This window comes from Protopterus annectens, chromosome 5.part0 (assembly GCF_019279795.1).
Source record: "Protopterus annectens isolate FY-2018-M chromosome 5.part0, PAN1.0, whole genome shotgun sequence".
Taxonomy (NCBI): domain Eukaryota; kingdom Metazoa; phylum Chordata; order Ceratodontiformes; family Protopteridae; genus Protopterus; species Protopterus annectens.
Window position 1 is genome coordinate 354,002,493 of NC_056735.1, and position 21,155 is coordinate 354,023,647.

A 21,155-nucleotide genomic window follows, 5' to 3' on the forward strand; every position below is an offset into this window, starting at 1 on the left:
GATGTATGGAGCTGATGTACTGGTCGCCTGAGGTGGAAAATTCCACAACAAGAATACTGCAAAATGGAAGAGAAGGACATCTATGGTTATAAGATTTTACACAACCATTCTGTGTTTGTTAGGACCGATGTCCCTGCTAATAAAATAAAATAATAAAAAAAAAAAAAAAAAAAAAAACAGAAGAGTAAGCATTCTTCTGTACATTCTGAGGACCTTCAGAGTGACTGGTTGGAGTTCACTCAGGGCCTGTTTAATGAAGCCATGCCAAGAGGTTTCTGTGCCTGCACCACCTTGGACCTCAACTCCTTCTGAAAGGCCTAGGGAACCTGACTATTCAAATGAGGGTTCAGACTCTGAAGAGGGATACTTGTCTTATTTTTCTTGTACACCTTCTCCATTGATTTATGACTTTGATGAGGAGGACTCCATTAGCCCTGGGTCTCCTTTGGAGGAATTGTCTTTTGGGGACATAGTAGCTAGAATCATGGAATATTTTAAGTGAGATTTTTCTCAGGTGTCCTTAGGATTTATGGTCTCTTCTATTACAATGCTCCCGCTTGCCAGACTGCATATGCAGAAGCTTCAATAGTACTTCAAGTCACTTTGGATTCAGCATTACCATGCTCTGGATTTCAGAGTGCCTCTTCTTCCTTGTCTCAAGTGGGAATTTGAGTGGTGGATTTAGCAACTTGCCCTCAACCCAGCCTTCCTTTTGAGCCTCCAGTTCCTTCTCAAGAACTGTTCACCAACTCCTGTGATGTGGGGTGGGAGGCTTCCTGTGGTCACCTGAAAGTTCAAGACCCCCCCCCCCCCAGTCAGAAGTCTAACCAAGTCAACATCAAAGAGTTGAGAGCTCTGATTCTGACCCTTCAGGCTTTTCACCTTATGCTGTCTCCATGCCTTCTGAAGGTTTATACAGACAACACCACAGTGATGTGGTATGTCAACATGCAAGGGGGCGTAAAGTCTTGCCTTCTTTGCAAGCTGGCTCTTTAGGCCTGGGTTCTGGCTATCTGTTATCAGCTAACTCTTCAGTCAGCGTATATTCCTTCAGAGAACAATCTCGTGGCAGACTCTTTGAGCAGGTCCAAAACACAAGCTCATGAATGGATGCTTCACCGATGTGTTTCTGGACATAGTCCATCTGTGGGATATTCCTCAGGTAGATCTTTTGCCCCCCTCCCCCCCCATTAACAGGCAGCTCCCTTTTTTTTTTTTTTTTTTTTTTTTTTTTTTTGATGAGTGCCATGCCATCTGACATGAAAACAGATGTCCTTTCTTTTCCTTGGAAGGGGATGTTTCTCTATGCCTTCCCTTTTCTTATTCTTTTTCCAAGAATCCTGCAGAAAATTTAGCTGGACTCCCCAAAAATCTTGCTAGTGACTATCTTTTGGCCAAGACAGCATTGGTTTCCCTTCTTAATGCATCTGGCCAGGGCAGTTATCACAAGTTACCTCACCAGTTGGACCACCTCACAAAGGACAAAGAGGTCCATTATCCATCCTCACTTGTCCACTTTTTTCAACTGAGACTGTGGGTGATAGGGTTTTGATCCCCTTTAGCCACGTCTTTTCTGAGGATATGCTCAGGATTTTATGGGAGGAAAGAAAACTCTCAACCAGAAAGTCTTTTACATCCAGATAGAAAACGTATTCTCTCTGGTGCTGTGCTCATAGCCAGGACTCTTTGTCAATGGGGGGGGGGGGGGGTCCCTCTGGTTCTCTCCTATTTGTGTAAGTTGTTCCAGTCTGGCTTGGCCTGTTCTTATGTGAAAGCCCATTTTCAGCTATTTCTGCCTGTCTGCCCTTGAATCCTCCTTTGGCTTCTCATTTTGAGGTCAAGCAACTTCTTAAAAGGCATCCTGCATCTTAGGCCCACAGGGAAGCCTATTCCTCCTCCTTGGGGCCTTAAATTTGTTTTAAAAAAAATTGACTCTGACTTCTTTTGAGACTACACTCTCAGCTTCTCTGTAACACTTTACCCCAGAAGACTGTCTTGTTTGTTCATACTTTTGCTCTTAGGGTTTCTGAGCTTCAGGCTCTTATGGCCTCCTTTTTTTGTTTATTTCAGAGACAGGGTGTCTCTTCATATTAATCCTTTTCGTATGCCCAATGTTTTAAATGAATTGTCCTTAAATCAAGCAGTACAACTCCCTTCCTTTTTTCCTTCTCCACAGTCTGCTTATGAGAGGGTCCTGCATAACTTGGATTTGCACAGACAGTTCTAGTATTATTTGGATACAACTAAGAGCATTCATAACTCTGACCGGCTTTTTGTTTCTTTTCATCCCCAGGACTTTAGGTTTAGCTGTTTCCAAACAAAACCATTTCCTTTTGTTATTCTTTTTATGGAAAGTATCTGCCAACTTCAGATAGAGCCCATTTCACTAGGGCTGTTGCCTCTTGCTTTCTTCAAGGGTTTGCATGCCAATTCCATCCTTGAAGTTGCTGCTTTGTCTTCAGTGCATACCTTTACTAAGCATTCTAAATTGTATATGGTTTCTAGGGTCAGAGCAGGTTTTTCTAAGGCCATCCTGCATGGATTTGTTGAGGGCGTTTCCAAGCCTTCCATCTCCCACTCCTTTTCTTGAGCTTTTCTTCTCTCCCTGAGGTGAAGAATACTGCAACAGTAATAGAGAAGGGCATAGTACAGTTGTTGCCCTTCTCTTCACTGTTGCAGAATTCGGTCCCTGTCTCCTTCCACCTATTTCTTTTGGGTTTTGTTTTGGTTCCCCTTCTGGCAGAGGGTCCTTCTTTTTTCATCTGCATTTTCTCCTTTTGGATGTGCATGACCTCCTTTTATCCTATGAAGACTGTTCTCCAATGGGGCAATTCAGTTATGTGTAACTGCATCCGTATGTCACCTTTATACCCCATGTCCTGTGCGGGGAGCATACATGTGATGTATGGTGCATACAAGATCTAAAGACTTTGGTATACTAGCTGGACTTTGGGCTATCCTTTGCAGAAGATCTCCAAGGTGAAGAATACTGCAGCAGTGAAGAGGACGTCTGCTGTTATGGTAAGATTTTACACAACTGTACTTTCTTCAGACATAGTTTAAAGTAGCAGCCAGATGATGAACTATGCTTTAAAGTGAATGTGACGTTTCTAAGACTCTGTAATCTCTACTAACCTCAAATTGCATTTCCATGCTGATACTTCCAGGTCCCTGCATTTTTTACTGAAATCTTTGCTATTTTAGTTCAAATATTTTTGTGCAAGTATCTTAGTTTAAATTTCCTTGTTCTCAGTCGCAAGAAGTTTTATCAAAGTAATTTTTTGTTGTCTCAGACATGGAATCTAATTTAGTTAAGAGCATTTCATTACTGTCCTTGATTGCAGCAATGTGTGTCATGCTAAGAGTAAAGATTTAATTTGATATGATAAATTCTCTAGTTTTACAAAAATTGGATGAGGCCAGTCAGATACAGTAAGGAGAGTGGATATTATCAGCCTGGCACTTTGGATTTGGAAAAAGCTTAAATATCAGAATACCTTACTTGTGGTTCAGAGTGCTGTGCACCCTTGGTACTTTTCTCCTTTAATTATGTCTAGACTGAGCGGTCAGCACACATGTCAGCTGGGTTCTTTCAGTCAACATAACTACCTTTTTGAATAACATTGCTGTGGAGAACTCTTTTAGGACTGACTTTGTTATGGAAAAAATGAAATTTCGAAGGTCCTATCTTTTGACAGAATTTTTTCTTTAGAGGACAATGGGGCATGAAAATATGGCAAACTTGTAGTGTAAAAGGGGCCTTTTAAGTGAGAGGAAAACTGATTAGGAAACTTCAGCACCCAAATTGCCCACACTGGAGCTCTGAGACTTTGTCCTGTGAGTTTTTACTGGCACAGAGCGATGTGTTGATTGCTCCTATGCATTGTCTTCTGACTATGGTCCAAACAATTTCTTTAATATTAAACCCTCCCACAGGCCCCTGCAGTTTTTTAGTATTCTGCATTGTATAGTACGAAAGGCAATATGGAAATGCATGCAAACTGCATCCACATGCACAAGTATGTCAAGTTATTTAGTAACAATTTAAAATTAGATTAAATTTGACTGTTTGCCATAAACCCATGTTGATTGTTATGGTGGAGATGACATTTTTAAGAAGCTGCTATTTGTCTTCTGATACCTTTCTCCATAAGTTTCATGCCACCACTGTTTAAGTGACTGGTCTATAAATTACTGGTCCCGGAGGGGGCTCTTTACCCAAGGATAACCTCACATGCTGTTCATTAGTCTTCTGGTACTTCTGCCTTTGTCAGAAGTCTTTTGAGCATGTTAAGTCATTGTTTTTGTCTGCATTTTAGAAAAGTTTATAACAGTTGGTTGTCACTCATCTTGTTTCATACTTTATATTCCCTTAGAGCTAGCAATACATTCTCCTCCCATTGATTTGCAAGTCATCCAGTATTATTCTTTCTAAACCCAAATACTCTCTCAACAAGGCCATCTCTTCCTTTCTCTTTTTTGTGAGCACTACTGCAAGATTTTTGTTTAGAACTTGCAATACCTTTGTTGCCCCTGTTGCTCTCTGTGAGATTTATAATTAAACTGATTAGTCTTCTTTCTTCTTTCTTTTTCAACAGTGTATTTAAAATCTGACTCCTCTTGCTAATCTCTTTTCAGCTTGTATCTTTGCTGTTCTCACTTCTTTTGTTACATCTGTGCGATATATTTGATACTGTTTTTCATTACAACTTTGCTTCCTGTTTTCTACCTCATGTGCTTTTTTGTTGTCGTTTGTGCTGGCTTTACCTTTGAATTCAGCCATGCTGGTAAGAGCAGCAGACACTGCTGCATGGGTCTGTGTCACTGTCTGGCTACGAATGCCCCCCCCCCCCCCCCCGTGGTGAGCTGGGCAGTCTTCTTTTGAGTGCAGCAGTTGTCAGTTGTAAACATTTTGGGCAAAGGCTGCAGTTTTTGCTTCGTCTTTGGTAGGGATCAATTACCACCCACCGCTGGAAAGTCCTAACCCTTGCTGTGAGCATTTTCATTCTTTCAGGAAGAGAAAGAAAACCCACAGCTGCCTTCAGCACAGAACTAAGAGCTTCCTGCTTGCCTCTGCCTCCATACTGTCTGAATTCATAAGGGCTGTAACAAAATTTTACCTTACCACCTAGTCTTTCTGAGTCATGGGTGTTTGGACAGTTCTGTGCTTTCTTAACACTAGGAGAGTCACATTTGTGAGATTAGCTGAGAAGGACTTGCTCCATTGAATGATCCCTTTTAAGTTTGTTCTTGACCCTGTCTCTCGTATACAGTTGTTCCTCCACATGGGAGTTGTGTAGTAGATCCAGACTGTATTGCTTTTAAGTTATCAAAACTGCTTCTCTTTCCTTGTGGAGAAAGGACCGTCTTCCCTCCACCTGATCCTAGAATGTTTAGTTGCCCAGTCTTTTTAGTTGGGGCCCATCTTTTCAAAGGGGGATCCTTATCCCCCATCTTTGCCTCCACATACTTTTGATTTGATTTTGCTTTTGAACTTCTGGGGTATTAGCTCCCTCCCATTCAGGATAGGTGGCTGGAGGGTTGCTGCTTAATGATCTCTCTTTCTTTGGTGGGATTTATCCATTGTCAAGGAGGGTGGCCTTTAGGTCCCATAATTTTCAAAGCCTCCTTGTAATTGGCTGGTCAAGCTGAAGCCAGGTTAGAGGCTCCCTTTCATAAACTCTTCTTTTGATACTAGAATTGTTTCATTCACCTAAGATTCCTGTTCCTAAGGTGGAGAGATTCCCTGAGGGGATTTCCCTTAGTCCCTGTAGCAGTCCATTGGAAAGACGTACTTTGGCTGCAGGCTTCTTTCAGACAGTCACATAGAGGTTGCCTTTTCTGAGCAGGGAGCCTTTTACTTCACATGTTGATTTCCTTTCCCTTGCATATAGCTAACCCTGCAGGGGCTTTTGTTATCTTGGACATTGTTGTAGTACCTGATCCAGGTGATTTGAGTTACTTGACATTAAGTTGCTCCTCCTTCCTGTTTGTACCTGTACAGCTTGTTTACAGGATAGCTGAATCTTTTGGAGGAAGGCAAGGGAGGACAATTGATTGCCCTTCTCTCACATTTTCATCTCCTGGAGCTGAGTGCAGGGTGGAGACCTAAGATCAGAGGAGCTATTTCTGCACCCAGGGTGGATCCTGCCTTCCACCCTTTATCTTGGGGGGGCATGGTATGTTGTATGGAATATCAGCTAGGCTTCCCATGGATTTCTTAACTTGTGCAGTGGGCTCTCGTGGCTGAGTTATTCTGACTAATGGCTCCACTGTCTCACTTAATAGTTTGGATAGGTCCTGTGGGAGGTGAATAGTTTTCCGTTTTTATTTCTGGATCGCTCACCTTCTGGAAACATTTAGCTTCGGAAGAAGGTTGCAGCAGGATCCATCATTTTGTTTCACTGAGATCCCCAACTTCTGTTCCACGTCTTTAAACATTGAAGTTTTGATTCTGCTCCTAGGGGATGGTTTGTCATGACTATTCTCCAAGTTCAGTGTGCTTTAATAGCACATTCAGAACTAACCACTCACTAACATTGTGGTCTAGCAGTCTTCCCAGAAGTGATGATTACAACAGTGAATATTGCAGAGAGCATAATACACCTGTGTTAGGAACTTGCCATAATTATAAATGCTTAAGCATGTTCACTATCGTAGTCTGTGTTCCTCCCACCATCCCCTCAGTTATACTTCTTGGTTAGTCTTTGGTTGATGTGGGTACTCTCTTCACATTATCTCCCCACCCCCTTCATTTGCCAACCAGGCTCCTCCCTTCCTCTGAGCCAGTCTAGAACCTGGAGAGAGAGATGGGCCTCAAAGATAAATATTTAGGCCCAAGTCTATTAGGGTTTACTTGTGTTCTGTTGCATAAGACAAGGTCCCTGACGAGATGGAATAAGGACAGTCAGAAGATGGCATCAGTCAGTTCTCCTCTTATGCCACTAATGTCCTGACATGTGATTGGGAGGGAGCCAGCTGAACTATGGAGGGGAACGGTAGAGCTTTGGAAGTTGGTCCAGTATGTCAGACTCCTGCAGGCAGGATATCCCAGAATTGATGACTACAACAATAATTATACCTTTGTGTCTACAGTTATGGTAAGTTCATAACACAACTGTACTTCAGCTGACGAAACTTAGGATATAAAGGGCAGAAGGCTGAGTTGCACTAGCCATGGAGGAGAACCCAAGGCTTTGTAGTTGGATGATGATGCTTCTGGGTTGAAAGAACAAGGTTCATGCTTCATCCTATGCACCATTTTATTATACTGCGTATTCCATTGTGTTGTAAGAACTGAAGTGGTTTGGAATCCCTTGGCTTGAATTATTTGTACAGAGCATTTATTATAAGAGGCAGACGTTAATTTGGACAAATGTATTTCATATGTTAAAGGATTCCAGTTTACTGCTTAAACGTTTTATTTATTTGTTAATCGATAAGCCCACTAGGTAGAAGTGACTCCAGAGTGCTTTCTGCCTAAATGATTTGCTGAGAGTCGCACTGAAGAGTGAGGGAATTAAAATTAGCATTATAGGATGAAATTTATTATAAATTCAGTGTTGATGAGTGTTAGGGTACTACATTGAGAATATTGCTGCACTGAAATGCACCCTTCATGATCAGTGGTTACCTGCAAGAAAGTAGTGTGTGTGTGTGTGTGTGTGTATGTAATATACATGTGTGCATGTACACAGATTTATTCTGTGTTCTGCCCAAGTAAATGACGTGAGCTTGAGACCTTTTCAGCCATTACCTGGGTCAGAGGCACTTTTAACAGTGACCTATTTTGATTGGTTTGATTGTATGTATATGTGCGAGAGAGCACGTGTATGTATGTGTGTGATGTACATGTGATGCACATAATGGAATTCCTTGCTGTCCCAAACCCGCATTAGTTGTTTCCACTTCTTACCTTTTTAATAACTTTATTGTCCCTTTTCCCCTGTTGATTGCATTTAGTGAATGTGGTAGTTTTACTGCCAAAAATTCATTTCATATCTATATAGCAAGGGCCATGTGTTGAAAAGGGCTTTGTCTTTCTTTAATCACTCTTCATCTTTGTACATATACTGAAACTGTTGCTTCTTTTGCACCATTCCTACAGAAATGTGTATTAATAGGAAATTTGGGAGTAGAATGGATTTGATCTCAGTATGGTTTTAAGGGGAGCAAAACAAACTGTTGTTGTTGGTTCACAGGTAAGTTACTAAGCAAGCTGCCCTTGCAAGCCATTTTAAGCCTAGCTAATTTATCTTTGGGTGCTTCAATTAACTAGTCACATTTGGTGTTTTACCCATCCCATGTCAGTAATTATATATTGCTCATGGTGAGAATAACTGGGATCATATAGATAATTTGAGGAGACTTATGCATAGAATAAAGCATTTAAGAGCTGCCTCTGTCCATTAGTAATACAGGCAGCAGCCCTGGGGTAGATTTTCTGTTTTCCATCCATAGATGCAAGTTGTGCTTGAATATGACAGGGAGGAGCTTTATTTTACTTTGACAAGGAATCTGTTCCAGAGCAGCTGTATCCTGCAAGATACACCTGTCCCTCCAAACCATTCTGCTGATAATGCAGAAGAGGGTTGGACTCTTAGACCAAGTATCTTTGAAATACTATTATTGTAATATACAACTTATATAATTGTAATGCAGAGTAAGAATTAATAGTTTTCTTTTGAAGACATTTACGGTGCAGTTTTAGAATCCATAACAGTTGTTTTGATTTCCCCTCACTGCTGAGTGCAGACTGTTTATTAATATTTTAAGATACCGGTTGTGTTTTGCACATATGAGCTGAACAGAGATGCAGAACTCATATTTTAAAAGGTTTATTTTTAAAGTTGTTTTTTTCTAAACCTGAATGCAAAAAGAAAGGAATAAGGGAATCCTAAATGAAAAAACAGAACTGATAGGGTTTTTGGTAGAATCTAGAACAGAAGCTGCTGTTAAAAAGTGATAGTAGAGCATATAAAATATTTCATGTTAAGTATAGAAATCAACAAGAAGAGGTTGGAAAAGGTTGGGAAAAGAGACTGGATAAGAAATTCACAATGAAACAATGGGCAGATATATGTGTGGCTTGCAAATCTGCAACAATGCCTAAAAGATATATAGGATTTTTGCTTGGAAATATTTGCATATGTACTTTTATACCCCATGCAGACTTCAAAGAATTTTTCCTCAGGCAGATTGAAAATGTTCGAGATGTGAAGGAGAAAAAAAGAGGTAACTGGAAGCATATTTTGGGGGGGGGTGTAATGAGTTGGCAATTGGTTTAACTAAGGCAGTGAGTTTTTTGAGCTGTGCTACAGAATCTGAATTGCCTAGACAGAATTGCCTTGCTCAGCTTAATTCTGGTGGCTGCCAAAAAAAAAACAATTGCTAGAAAATGGAAATTAGTCTAAACCAATTAGTAGAAGTAGTGAATATAGTAACAAAGGTAAAAGAACTAGAAGAGGGAGCTTTAGAAAAGGGTAGGGTCAAATTACATAGAAAAAATTGGAATCGTGGGAACAATAAATGCAGAATAATGTTTTGGATGAGGAATGAGGTTGAAGGGAAGGCAGGAATTGAAAGAGCTGTGCAATGTTTGATTGACAACTATAAATAACATTATATGTAATGTATAATGTTTGCAACGGAAAATGTCAATAATATTTTTCATTATATAAATGTATGATTGCCTATGTCATAAATGATAATTCAAAAAAAGATTTTTTTGTTTAAAAATGTTAACTAGTACTTGTACTGGATAAATTAGGAAGAATGAAAAGGTGGTGAAGTTAGGAGATAGGGTTTGAATGAATTTTGGTGAAAAAGGAAAGGTAGCCGAGTAGAAAGGAGGTATGAGATGGAGGACATAATAGGACTATGAGAATGTTTGCAAATGACTATTTATGGAAATTGTGGGATTGTTTGTGTGACTTTGGATGAAGTAGAAAGTGAAGATGTGGTAAGGAGTTTTAAAGATGAGTTTAGAGATCATGGAGGTGTGCAACGACAAATCTGTTTAGTGAGAAGATGTTGTTTTAGTTGTGATTTGAATTGGTGAGGGTTTATAGAGACAGTGGAAGGGAGTTCCAGGCTTTGGCTGCTTGGGTGGGAGTAGAGTGTGTCCCGTTTTGTATTATTGGGGAAGTTAATGCCAGAGAGAAGTTTTGTTAACATTACCCTGCCCAGATGTTGATGGAAGAAGTACCAAGTGCAACTGTTTGCTGTGCAACACAGAACAAATTTAGCAGGACTAGAAAATGAAGCATAGAAGTGACAGAAATTAAAATAGGTATCAAGAAAGTAGTTCTTGTGAAGCAAAATAAATATGCAAATAAAGTGCATGATGTTTATTTTTTGTAAAACTCGCAGCAAAATATATACGTCATCATGCTAAAGATCTTTTCTTGTATTTTATGTTAAATTCATACATATTTTCTAATGTTTGCTAAAACAAAAGCATTTAAATATACATGGTTATAGCAACTGTATTATCCAAATAAATGCAAGTTTCTAAGCATCTAATGAATTACTTCTGAACATTTCTTTTTCTTTTTGTCTTTTCAGGCTGATATTCTGTTCCTGTCAGAACTTCAAGTTCTCAATGACATTTCCACACTGGTTAGTCATTAATGTGTAGATTTTTGCATGGCTTTGAATAGTACTGCAACAAAGCAGTAAAATGACTGGTATTGTAACTTCATAATGTATTTTGTTTCCCCATGTCCAATTCCATTTGGTGTGTGTTAGCTTTTTGCCTTGACTACACTGAACACAAGCCCTTTATTACTCTACCCTTTACTACTGTGGTATCAGTTCCTGTTTAAGAGCTAATTTGTAGAGCTGCTTCTCTTTAATTTTTGCATGTGTAGCAGTCCTCTAGCAACCACCCTGAATCACTGTTAGAAAAGTGACCTCACAAAGACCACATAGCATATACGTAACTGAGGCATTCTTGCACAGTGGGCACCCAAGAGTGTTTAAATGGCACATACTACAGCAATACCTAGAAAGATTAAAGGTAAGGGAGAAATATGGCGGTGTATTTATCTTCTATCTACTTATTTATTCAACTGGAACCAGGAGAAAAGATAGTGCATTTTGTTGAGGAATTATAATGTCCTTGAACTGAGTTGGTAGAAGAGCACTGCACTGTAGCAACAGTGTTGCGTTGCTGTGATATAAGAGGGTTGGAAATGGAAAGATGACTGGCTGTTGGGAGACTATCAGTGTCACCCTTAGAAAAGTAATAGAATTTTGTGGAATGCTTTTGTCAGATGTGTGTATGCTACTGGTCTAGTACAGTAGCAGCATTTTGAATTTTTCAGTCCAGTTAGATACAGTTCTAGTGGCATATTGTTATGAATAACCTAAAAAAATATACAGAAACAAAGGCTAGTCATGTTGAAACAGTACCAGTAATAAATTCAAGTGACTAATAAAAAACAAATAAAAGTACAGTGACTGTACTTAGTGTCTGTCACAAGAATTTTTGTTGTTGTGACTAGTTGTGATGAAGACTTAGTCCATTAATAATGATTTAGCATTTTAATCTTAAAAGTTTTTCTTCCTGGTGTATGCATTGTTGGTATGTATTTTGGGGGAATTTTATTTATATGTTTATGAATAGGTTACCTTCGAGACCAACAAGGAGAATCCACTGGATTTGTACCATTCGGGTGGATGGTGGAAAGTTGAGGGATATTAGTAATAGTCAAGTTAGTGTAGTGATTATGAAATTGTTTTGGCTAGTACAAGGCTTAATAAGTTAGTGACTGCAGAAGAGCTGGACTATTAAAAAAGATAGCCTAGTGGGGTTATTTTGATTTTAATGTTAGAATAGTTCACTTTGTGTTAAAACTATGTACATAAATGTTTGTGTGTGTATATATACACAGAGTCATTAGCAGGGTTTATGCTGTACTCTGGAAGTGGATGTCTGATTGGTACAGATAGCATGGTGAGCAAATGGATGGAAACCAAGATTTGATATAAAGAACTTGAAACATTTATTGCACTTATTCTTTTCTGGAGAAAGTTTCCATCAGTGAATTACAGCCTAACAAAAATTGGATGTAGATGCAGTAATAAACAGATCAGTGTGAGCACTGCAATCGGATTTATTTATGTAGCACATTGTCAACAGACAGTAAACACCATTACATATTTGGGTTTGCGCTGGTGTGTATTTGTGGGAGAGTTAAAATTTGTATGTGTGTGTGTGCATTGGGGGAATTTATTTTGTTGCTTTAATTTATTAGCCAGGGTCGAATCCTGGTCTCTGTAGACCAATTGCAGATTTAAGTCAGGAACAAAAAATACAAGGATTGCAAATATGGTGCACAACAACTGCATATCCAAGTAAAGCAAGAAAATATAATGAACGACAATCAAATTGTAAAGTACAGTGCAGAAGGAGTGCATTATCAGAGAGCAGTTTATGGAAAAGCACAACTCTGTGAGAACATAAAATCAGAATCATCAATGAAATATGTCAGGTAAGTAGAGATGTAGTTATAGATGCAGAAAAGCCATCACCAGTGGGCAGTTTAAAAGCGTAAAAAAGCTCTGTTATGTGTGTAGTATATAGAGAGTTATGCCAAAATGAGTAGTTAACAGTGTTTGCTCAGTGTGATTAAGTCTTTAAGGAAGTGGTTTTAAGAGTGTCATTGAGGTGAAATAGGGGGAATGAAACAGGAAGCTGTAGTAGATATGAAGCATGATCAGATTTTTTCTTTGGAAAGAAAACATTTCATTTGCTTCATGAATACCTGCATGGCCGGCCTTAGGCATAGGCCAACTAGGCAACCGCCTAGGGCGCCGCTCTAGTAGGGGCACTTTTCCAGTATTTATTTGGTGTACGTAGACTAGGATGGGGGTACCAGATGGTGTGGTGGGGGGTGCAGTAGAGCCCTTTTGCCTAGGGCACCAGTTGACTTAAGGCCACTCCTACCTTAAAGGAGAAGTACTCTTTGAGAGAGGGGGGAAAGGGACTCCCAGACCTGTGACATCAGGATGGAGAAGCTATGGACTACACACTGAAACTGTGATCTAATGTAATTTTCATTCATTACTCAACAGTAAGGTTCAGATCTGATGCTTGGATCCGACTTGGCTAATTATTCCAGATCATAGAACACTTAAACTGTCAAGCTCCTCCCTTTACCTGCAATGCCCTAGGCACCTAACATACCTCAGATCTAGTTTGCTGCCATAGCTTTTGAACTCTTTGAGTATTTGGGAATTTTTCATTTCATCTAACTTTCAAAAGTCGGTGAGTTTAATCTCTTTTATTACTTTCCTATTATACTTGTTCTCTTTTCCTCCTTTTAACCCGTTTTCATTAATATTAGCTGCCCTTTCTTTTCATACTCTGAGTACTTGTAATAACATTGCTGGGATTTTCATTTCTTTCTCATACTTCAATAGTACTGAAAAATACCATCACTGGTATTTTTTTCCCTTTCTTTCCCTTTTCTCTCTACTTTTTCTCTATTTGTGAAAATAAAAATAAAATGGTGTATCCCTTTTCTGCTATAGTCTATTTGTATTTGTCAGAATGTCAGATAACCCATCAGGATTTAAGAAATGTGTGGCATGTGGCCAGAAAATTCCTAATTGATGCACACACTGAATGTGTTTGTTGTTGTTTAGGGCCTAGACATCTGAACGTTGACATTTGTAAGGAATTCAACTCCCATGCTCTAATAGATAGGAAGAACAAGTTCATTCTCAGGAGTTTATTTCCTTCTAAATCTTCAACAGCTACTGGGGCTCCGTCCCCCAAAATATAAGAGAAAAAAGGGAATTTCTATTTCCAAAGTGTCTCGTAAGAGATCCCCAGAACACCCTTCAGCTTCAACCTCAGCTCCTTCCTTGGAGTCACCAGTTAAACAAGCAAAAAAGTCGAATCCAAATATATTGTTTCCGAAAAATCTCCTCGGATCTGTTCTCCTCCTTTAATGTCTGAGCTGATCACATTTAGGCTTCCATCATGCTTTCTGGAGCAGTCTCCCCATCATCACTGGAGACCTTCATCCACAGCTTCCACTCTTCAGTCTTCCAGCAGACAAGGCAGATATGGCTAGGTTGATGAGAAAGTTCCTCAGAACGCAAATTCAAAGGGGGATCCTTTCGGCTCCAATCCCATCTTGACTGAAGACCCTCCTTAGGGCCACACCTCTGCTCATAGCTCCTTCTCCAGTCCTTGCATTGATTTGGGAGCCATCCGATCCAAAAGCCTTGGAGTTGTCTTCCTTGGATCCAAAGATATTGGCATCTTCGACTCTGATGGTGTCTCTGAGCTGTCTGGTCCTGAGTACCTTGGAGATGAAGGGTCAGCTTCTGGATGTTGGATTTGACTCCAAAGTTTTCAGAGCCATCTCTTTCCCCTAGGGGCATCAGTGTTAAATAGAGCTCCCTATCAGACGATCAAAACGCCATTTTCGTGAATATAAAATTGACATGTATTGCGCAAAGTACGTAAACGCCGAACATCCAAAACAGCAAAATCCAAAATGTCGAAGTGTTTTGGTTGGTTCGTCTGCGGTATAGCTCAGTAAGGTAAGTGTGCGATATGTATGGACCTTAGGGTAGGGTGCGGGTTATGGTAAGTGTATAGATAGGTAACGTATGTAAGATTTAGTGTAGTGTTAGAAGTAGGGTTTTGTTAAATGTATTTGTGTATTATTTATTTTGTTAGGTTATATCTCCGTAGGGAAAGTACGAGGTAGTTACGGACCTTAGGGTTAGGGGAGGGGTTAACGATAGTGCATAGATAGTTGTGTTTGTGGGGTTTAGTGTAGGGTTAGAAGTTGGGTTTTGGTGCTTTACTTTATAGTTAGGAGTAGGGTTTGGTTAGTGTATGTATGTGGTTTATTTATTTTGTTTGGGTAGGTAGTATGTAGTGGGTGGTGGGTTTGGCCGACTATGACCATTCGATGTTTTAAATTTCATGGTTTAGTGCATTTGGTCTATTCGCGGTTTGATTAATAAGTGTCACTCTTTTGGTATTTGCTGAAATGGATTTTCCCAGAACTGATATAGACCCGTTAAATAGCTCGGCTCTGACTCCCTCCTCAGGTGGTTTGCCTGCAGAACAGCAGGAACCGATGATCCGCAAGCCTGTCTTGTTACATTCGTTGCTTTCTGCTTCTCCCAGGCACTCTGTTCCAACTTCCCAACCTCATTGGATTTTGCGTCCAGAGCATCAGTCATCTGCTCCACTGGGAGAGCCAGTCTGAACCAATCTCCAAGTTAACCAACAGAGTATCATTATGTGTCTTGCATTCACTGCTGAAGTACTCTTAACTGTATGGGATTCACTGCCACGGAAGCCCGACGTCTGGCCGGCCATTCTTTCAAAGACTTCTGAATTTAAAAGGTTGCCGAATGTCACCATACGCATCCTGCATAAGGTAGGGCATAAAGGTGATGTTCAGGCTTACTAAAACAGAACTTCTTTGCTGCCAGTCTGAACATATCTTTTACACCATCAGTTTGTTTACTATATCTATTTTCTGCCAGTAGAACACATTTTTGTTCTCCATGGACTTCCTGTGCCCATTTATTGTTTTTGGAAGATGTGCCCTATTGGAGATATTGTTTTTTCTTGTTGTTTGTGTTCCTTTAGGTTAATGTCATCCAGGAAGGGTAAATGCCAGTGTGGGAGACAAACTCCCCATAGAGAACTCCACAATAACTGTTTTTTTTGCTTAGGTGCTTCTCATGACCATACTGTCTTGTTCTATTTGTCAGGCATTTGTTCTGAAAACCCTTCGCAGTAGACTTTTTTCCCTTTCCTGGTATCTTGAGAAGCAGCATCTTGGGCTACTTGCTAAAGATGCTATGGAAGGAATCCCCTGCCATGAAGGTCAGCCATTAGAGAAGAAGGTGAAAAAGGTACAACTGGAATCTTCCGCTGTCCAACCTCTACCAGATGTTTCTTCTGAGATCATTACAAACCTGGAGGCTCACCCAGCTGTGTTGTAGGGTTTCTCTGCCATGAGCATGTTGGAGGCCGTGAGGATCCAGCTGGCAGCACGTCCGAAGAACCTTTGCAGGCTTGGACATTCAGAGGGAGCCACGGTTGATTTTTTTTCTGAGGCACCTGGGGGGAGTTCCTCAGTTTCTAGTTGGAGAAGAAGTTCCTGCTACGGTTCTCGAATGTCGTCCTGGAGCCTTCTCAGGACGTTCCCTTACAAAAAGAAATAAAAAAGTAAACCTGTTACTTCTCCTTCTAGGGGTACACAAAGTGAGTGGCAGGCTTTTACTCAGGGGTTGTTTTCTGCCTTAATGTCCTTAAAGCCTCCTCATGGGGTTTCATTTCCTGCTCCTCCTTGGTCCTTTATTCTTCTTAAAGGGCTTAGAGACTAGGATTCTTCTGAGGATGTTAGGTTCTGCTGACTAATCCCTGACTTATTCTACCCAAATTCCGTCTCCTCTGCATTTTGGGTCAGAGGAGAAGGAATCTATTAATTCCTTTGGAGAGACACTGTCTAGGATGACGGATTTTTTTAAGTGGGATTGAACTCAGGTCTGTAATATCCATAAAAGGTACTATGAGTTGTTGCTCTTGGACTCTCCTAAACCTGCGGCTGTTCCTCCTGTCTTGGCTGCTTTACTGGATGCTTTCTCCAGTGCCTCTCAGATGCCTGTCCCCACCCCCCTGCTCCCAAGAAGCCTGATAGGTTTTATAGGGTTCCTGAGACTTGTTCTTTTTTATATAAATGTCCTGCTGCTGACCCATCAGTAGTGTCTGCAGCCTCTGATAAACTGTCTTGGTTGCTTCCTTTGCCCAGGTTATTGCCTTCTGACAAGGACAGTATAGCTGTGGACAGACTGGTAAAAAGGTTTATACTTCTGTACCCTAGCTTTTAGGGCTATTAATTATCTGACCTGTATGTCTAGGTATGTGCTGGCTCTTCACTCTCAGGGCTGTTAACATTTCTGATTTTCCAGACTCTGAGGGTAAAACTTATGTTCTTTCCTTGCTAGGGACTTCCTGTCAAGCCATTCATCATTCTACTAAATATAGTTATGATGCAGTGGGTGCCTTTTCTAGGGCTGCTGTTTTTGCATCAGTTATGAGGGGGTATTCTTGGCTTAGGCTTCAACCTCCACCTGATGATATTAAAGCCAAGCCGATGGAATGGATGCTCCTCTGGATTCTAAACTTTTGTTTGGGGAAGCTACTGCTGGCTTGTTAAGTCCCTTCAGAATAAGTGTAAGGCCTTATGGAAACTTACATATGTTTGTTTCTCTTGTGCCTTAATTTCAGAGAAACTACCCTACTTATGACTGCCTTTGTTTGTAGGCAGTCATGTCCTTCTACTAAAGGTAAGAAGAATGGCTTCAGAGAAACTACCCTGCTATGACTGCCTTTGTTTATAGGCAGTCATGTCCTTCTACTAAAGGTAAGAAGAATGGCAAATGGACTCCTCCTGCTAAGGCTACTCAATTTTTGGGGACTCCGAAGCCTGCCTTTCTGGAAAGACCAGGCGCTGTGTGACTATCTGTCTCTTCCCAGACACATTCTTCTTTCTCTTCCAGTTTGGATTCAGATCATTCAGGATTCTTGGGTTCTGTCGATCATTCATCAAGGGTATGTCATGCTGTGGAAATCCCATCATCCATTTTTGGACATACCTCAGCCTCCTGTGGAACATATTCCTTTTTACCATAGGTATTTAAAGATCTCTCGTCTTGAGGTACTATTCAAGAGGTGCCTGTGTCCAAAGGGGGAAACGGTTCTACTCCCAACTGCTTCTAGTGCCCAAAAAAGAGGGCACTTTGAGACCTATTCTAGACCTGTCTCATCTAAACACTTTTCTAAACATACCTTCCTTTCAGATGTTGTCCCTTCAGATTCAGTTCCCTCTCTTGCTCACTAGGCCTATATGGTGTCTCTGGATCTCAAGAATACTTATCTCTATATTCCAATCTGTCCTCTTTTCAGGAAGTTTCTGGGTTTCTGTGCAGCTTCCTGGCATTTTCAGTTCTCTGCTTTTCCCTTTGGCCTTTCTACTGCCCCAGTGGTGTTCACCAAATGCCTTGCTCCTGTGATTGTCTTTTGCAGACTTCAAGGAATCCAAATATTTCCGTACTTGAACAACCTGTTAATTCAGGTGTTCTCTCCAGAGGCCATGTTGCAAAATCTTCATTTTGCCATATCCCTTCTTCAGAGCCTGAGGTTCACTATAAATTTCAAAAACTCTTTGACTCCTCAGAATCCTGTTTTTCTGGGTTGCAGGATTTGGATGGTGCCATTGTTTGCATCACTGCCCCCTCCATAGGCCTTAACTCTCATTTTTTACTTTTACACTGTACTTCCTCTGGCTTCCATTACTGCCAGGGAGTTTCTGAGAGTTCTGGGTTTCATGGCAGTCACCTCCGATGCTCCCTCTGGCCAAACTTCATATGAGAAAGTTTCAGTGTTTTCTGAAGTCAGTGTGGCATCTACATGCTCATCTTTTGTAATTCCTCTTTTCCTTGCCTCAGACAGGAGCTTCTCTGGTGGATTCAGCAGTTGTCTCTGAATCCAGGGATCCCTCTTCAGCCCCCTCTTCCCTCTCAGGAATTGTTTACGGATGCCTTAGGCATGGGATGGTGGGTGACATTTAGCTCCCTAAAGGTACAGGGGGTGTGATCGCCTTGTCAGCAGAAGGAGCACATCAGTGTCAGAGATGAGCTCTTCTGCTGACTCTTCAGGTCTTTCAGTCTCTCTTTTCTCCACGTCCTCTCAAGGTATTCGTAGACAATACCACAGTGATGTGATGTGATGATAGCAAGAAAAAAGGGAGGAATGAGAACTTATCTTTTGTCTATAGGCACTTTTGGTATCTGGCATTTTGCTGTCAAGTGATTCTTCAGGCAGTTTATATCCCTTCCAGTCAGAACATTGTGACAGACACTCTGAGCAGGTTCTTAACTCAGTCCCATGAATGGATGCTTCACAGGGATGTGTTTCTGGACATTATCCCCTAGTGGGGTACTCCTCAAGTGGATCTTTTTGCCTCCCCTCTGAACAGACAGCATCCTCTGTTTTGTGCCAGAGTCCCATGTCCTCTGGTATGGAATATGGATGCCCTCTCATTCTCTTGGAAGGGGATTTTTTTTATGCATTCCTCCTCTTCCTCTCATTCCAAAAATCCTGTTCAAAATTCAACAGGATACTCCCAAAATCTTGTTGATGACTCCCTTTTGATCATGACAGCACTGCTTCCCTCTTCTTCTGCATCTAGCCAGGGGCAGTCATCACAGTTTATCTCACAGGGTGGATCTAATCACACAAGACAAGAGTTCTCTTATCCATTCCCACCTGTCCATGCTTCAGCTGACACTATTGGTGACGGAAATTTGATTCCTCATAGACACCTTTTTTCTGAGGAGGTGCTGCAAATCCTGCAGCAGGCCAGGAAACCTACTTATCCAAATGGAAGAGGTTTTCTTTTTGGTGTCTCTCTCATAACCTGGACCCACATACTGTGGATGCTCCTTTGGTTCTCTTTGTGCGAGTTGCTCAATGCTGGTGTGGTCTATTCTTTTATTAAGTCCCACCTATCGGTTATATCTGATTTGTCTGCCTTTTTCTCCTCCTTTAGCTGTGAGATTTGAGTTGAAACAATTTCTTAAAGGTGTCCTTAATGTTGGACCTCCCAGGAAGCCTGTTCTTCCCCCATGGAATCTTAATTTTGTTTTAGAGGAGTTGACTCGGGCTGCCTTTCAGCCTGCTATTTCAGCTTCCTTGCAACATTGCTCTTGGAAGACTGTTCTTTTGTGAGCATTTAATTATGCCAGATGGGTGTCTGAGTTACAGGCCCTTGTGGCTTGTTCTCCTTTTTTGATTTTTTCATGAGAACAGAGTGTCCTTGCACACTAACCCTTCATTTTATGTTGAAGGTGGTTAATGAGCTATCCCTTAATCGGTCTATTAATCTGCCTACTTTTTTCCCTTCTCTGCAAACTGACAGTGATCACCACCTCAATGATGTCTGATTTGGAGACATCTTAGAATTCCTCAAACAAAGGGGTGTTCGGTCCCCCAATAACCCTTCCCAAGAGGAATCACTGTTTCTGGAGGCCTTTCTCGGCCTGGCCGGTCTATCTCCTGGGTGACTCTGACCACCGATGAGCCCATAGATTTAGTCTTTCGATGAGTGTGGAAGGAACCAGACACAGATGAACCTTTTCCTAAGAGACCAGACAGTATATTGGCTCTACCTGAAGATAGACCATACAGGAGTAAAGGAGTACCCATTGATGCCAAGGTCGTATCGGTGGCTTCCACTAGAAAGGAATTGGCAGAATGAAGTTCCTCTCTCCACTCCCACCCCCCATAGGGAGTCTAGGGGGCTGGACAGATTTGGGAAGCTTGTCTATGCTTCAGCAACCTTCACTCTTAGGTAGCTGAATTATTTGGCACATTTCACGAGACCTACAGAAAGATTTGATCAAGGAGCTTTCCCAGTCTCTCTCTAGACCATATTCTCTGAGGAAGAAAGTACTGTTTCCTTGCAGTTGGCTACCCTTCAGTCTATTTCAAATGTATCCATGAGGCTGATCTCTCACACTGCTGAAGGTACCTCACTGGTGGCAGGTTCAGGCATTTCCATTAGGCGACATGTCTGGATGCACTTACTTGATTTTGCAGAGCCCTTCGAATCTTCATCAGTGCACCCTGTGACAGAACCTCATTGATCTGATGTCAGTTTTCATTCATTCCTCATCCATTGGGTTCAGATCCGAACCTTGGTTCTGACTCTGCCATTACTGTAGCTCATGGCCATCTGAAACTCTTGAGCTCCTCCCTACCCATAATGCACCAACCCCTAACCTACCTCAGATCTAGTGTGCTGCTTTTATCGTATAGATGTGGTCAGCTTTGCTCTCGAGCAATTTGTGAAGTGCTTTTTCAATAATTTTTTTCTTTTCTTTTATTAATGTGTTATTGCTGGTATTTTTCTTAAGAATTTAAAACTTTTGCGTTATGTGTATGTATATATATATATATATATATATATATATATATATATATATGTATGTATATATATATATATATATATATATATATATATATATATATATATATATATATATATATGTGTGTGTGTTGTGTGTGTATATATATATATATATATATATATGTATATATATAT

General features: G+C 40.8%; 1 protein-coding gene across 1 annotated transcript in view; it reads left to right on the forward strand.

Moving 5' to 3' along the window:
- The window catches only part of ATP6AP2 (ATPase H+ transporting accessory protein 2), a gene marked incomplete in the record, with an annotated part of 523,956 nt that overhangs the window by 266,390 nt on the left and 236,411 nt on the right, over nt 1-21,155 (forward strand). The window contains 1 exon segment of the mRNA XM_044072316.1: nt 10,567-10,620. Within this exon segment, the coding sequence (XP_043928251.1) occupies nt 10,567-10,620 (54 nt within the window).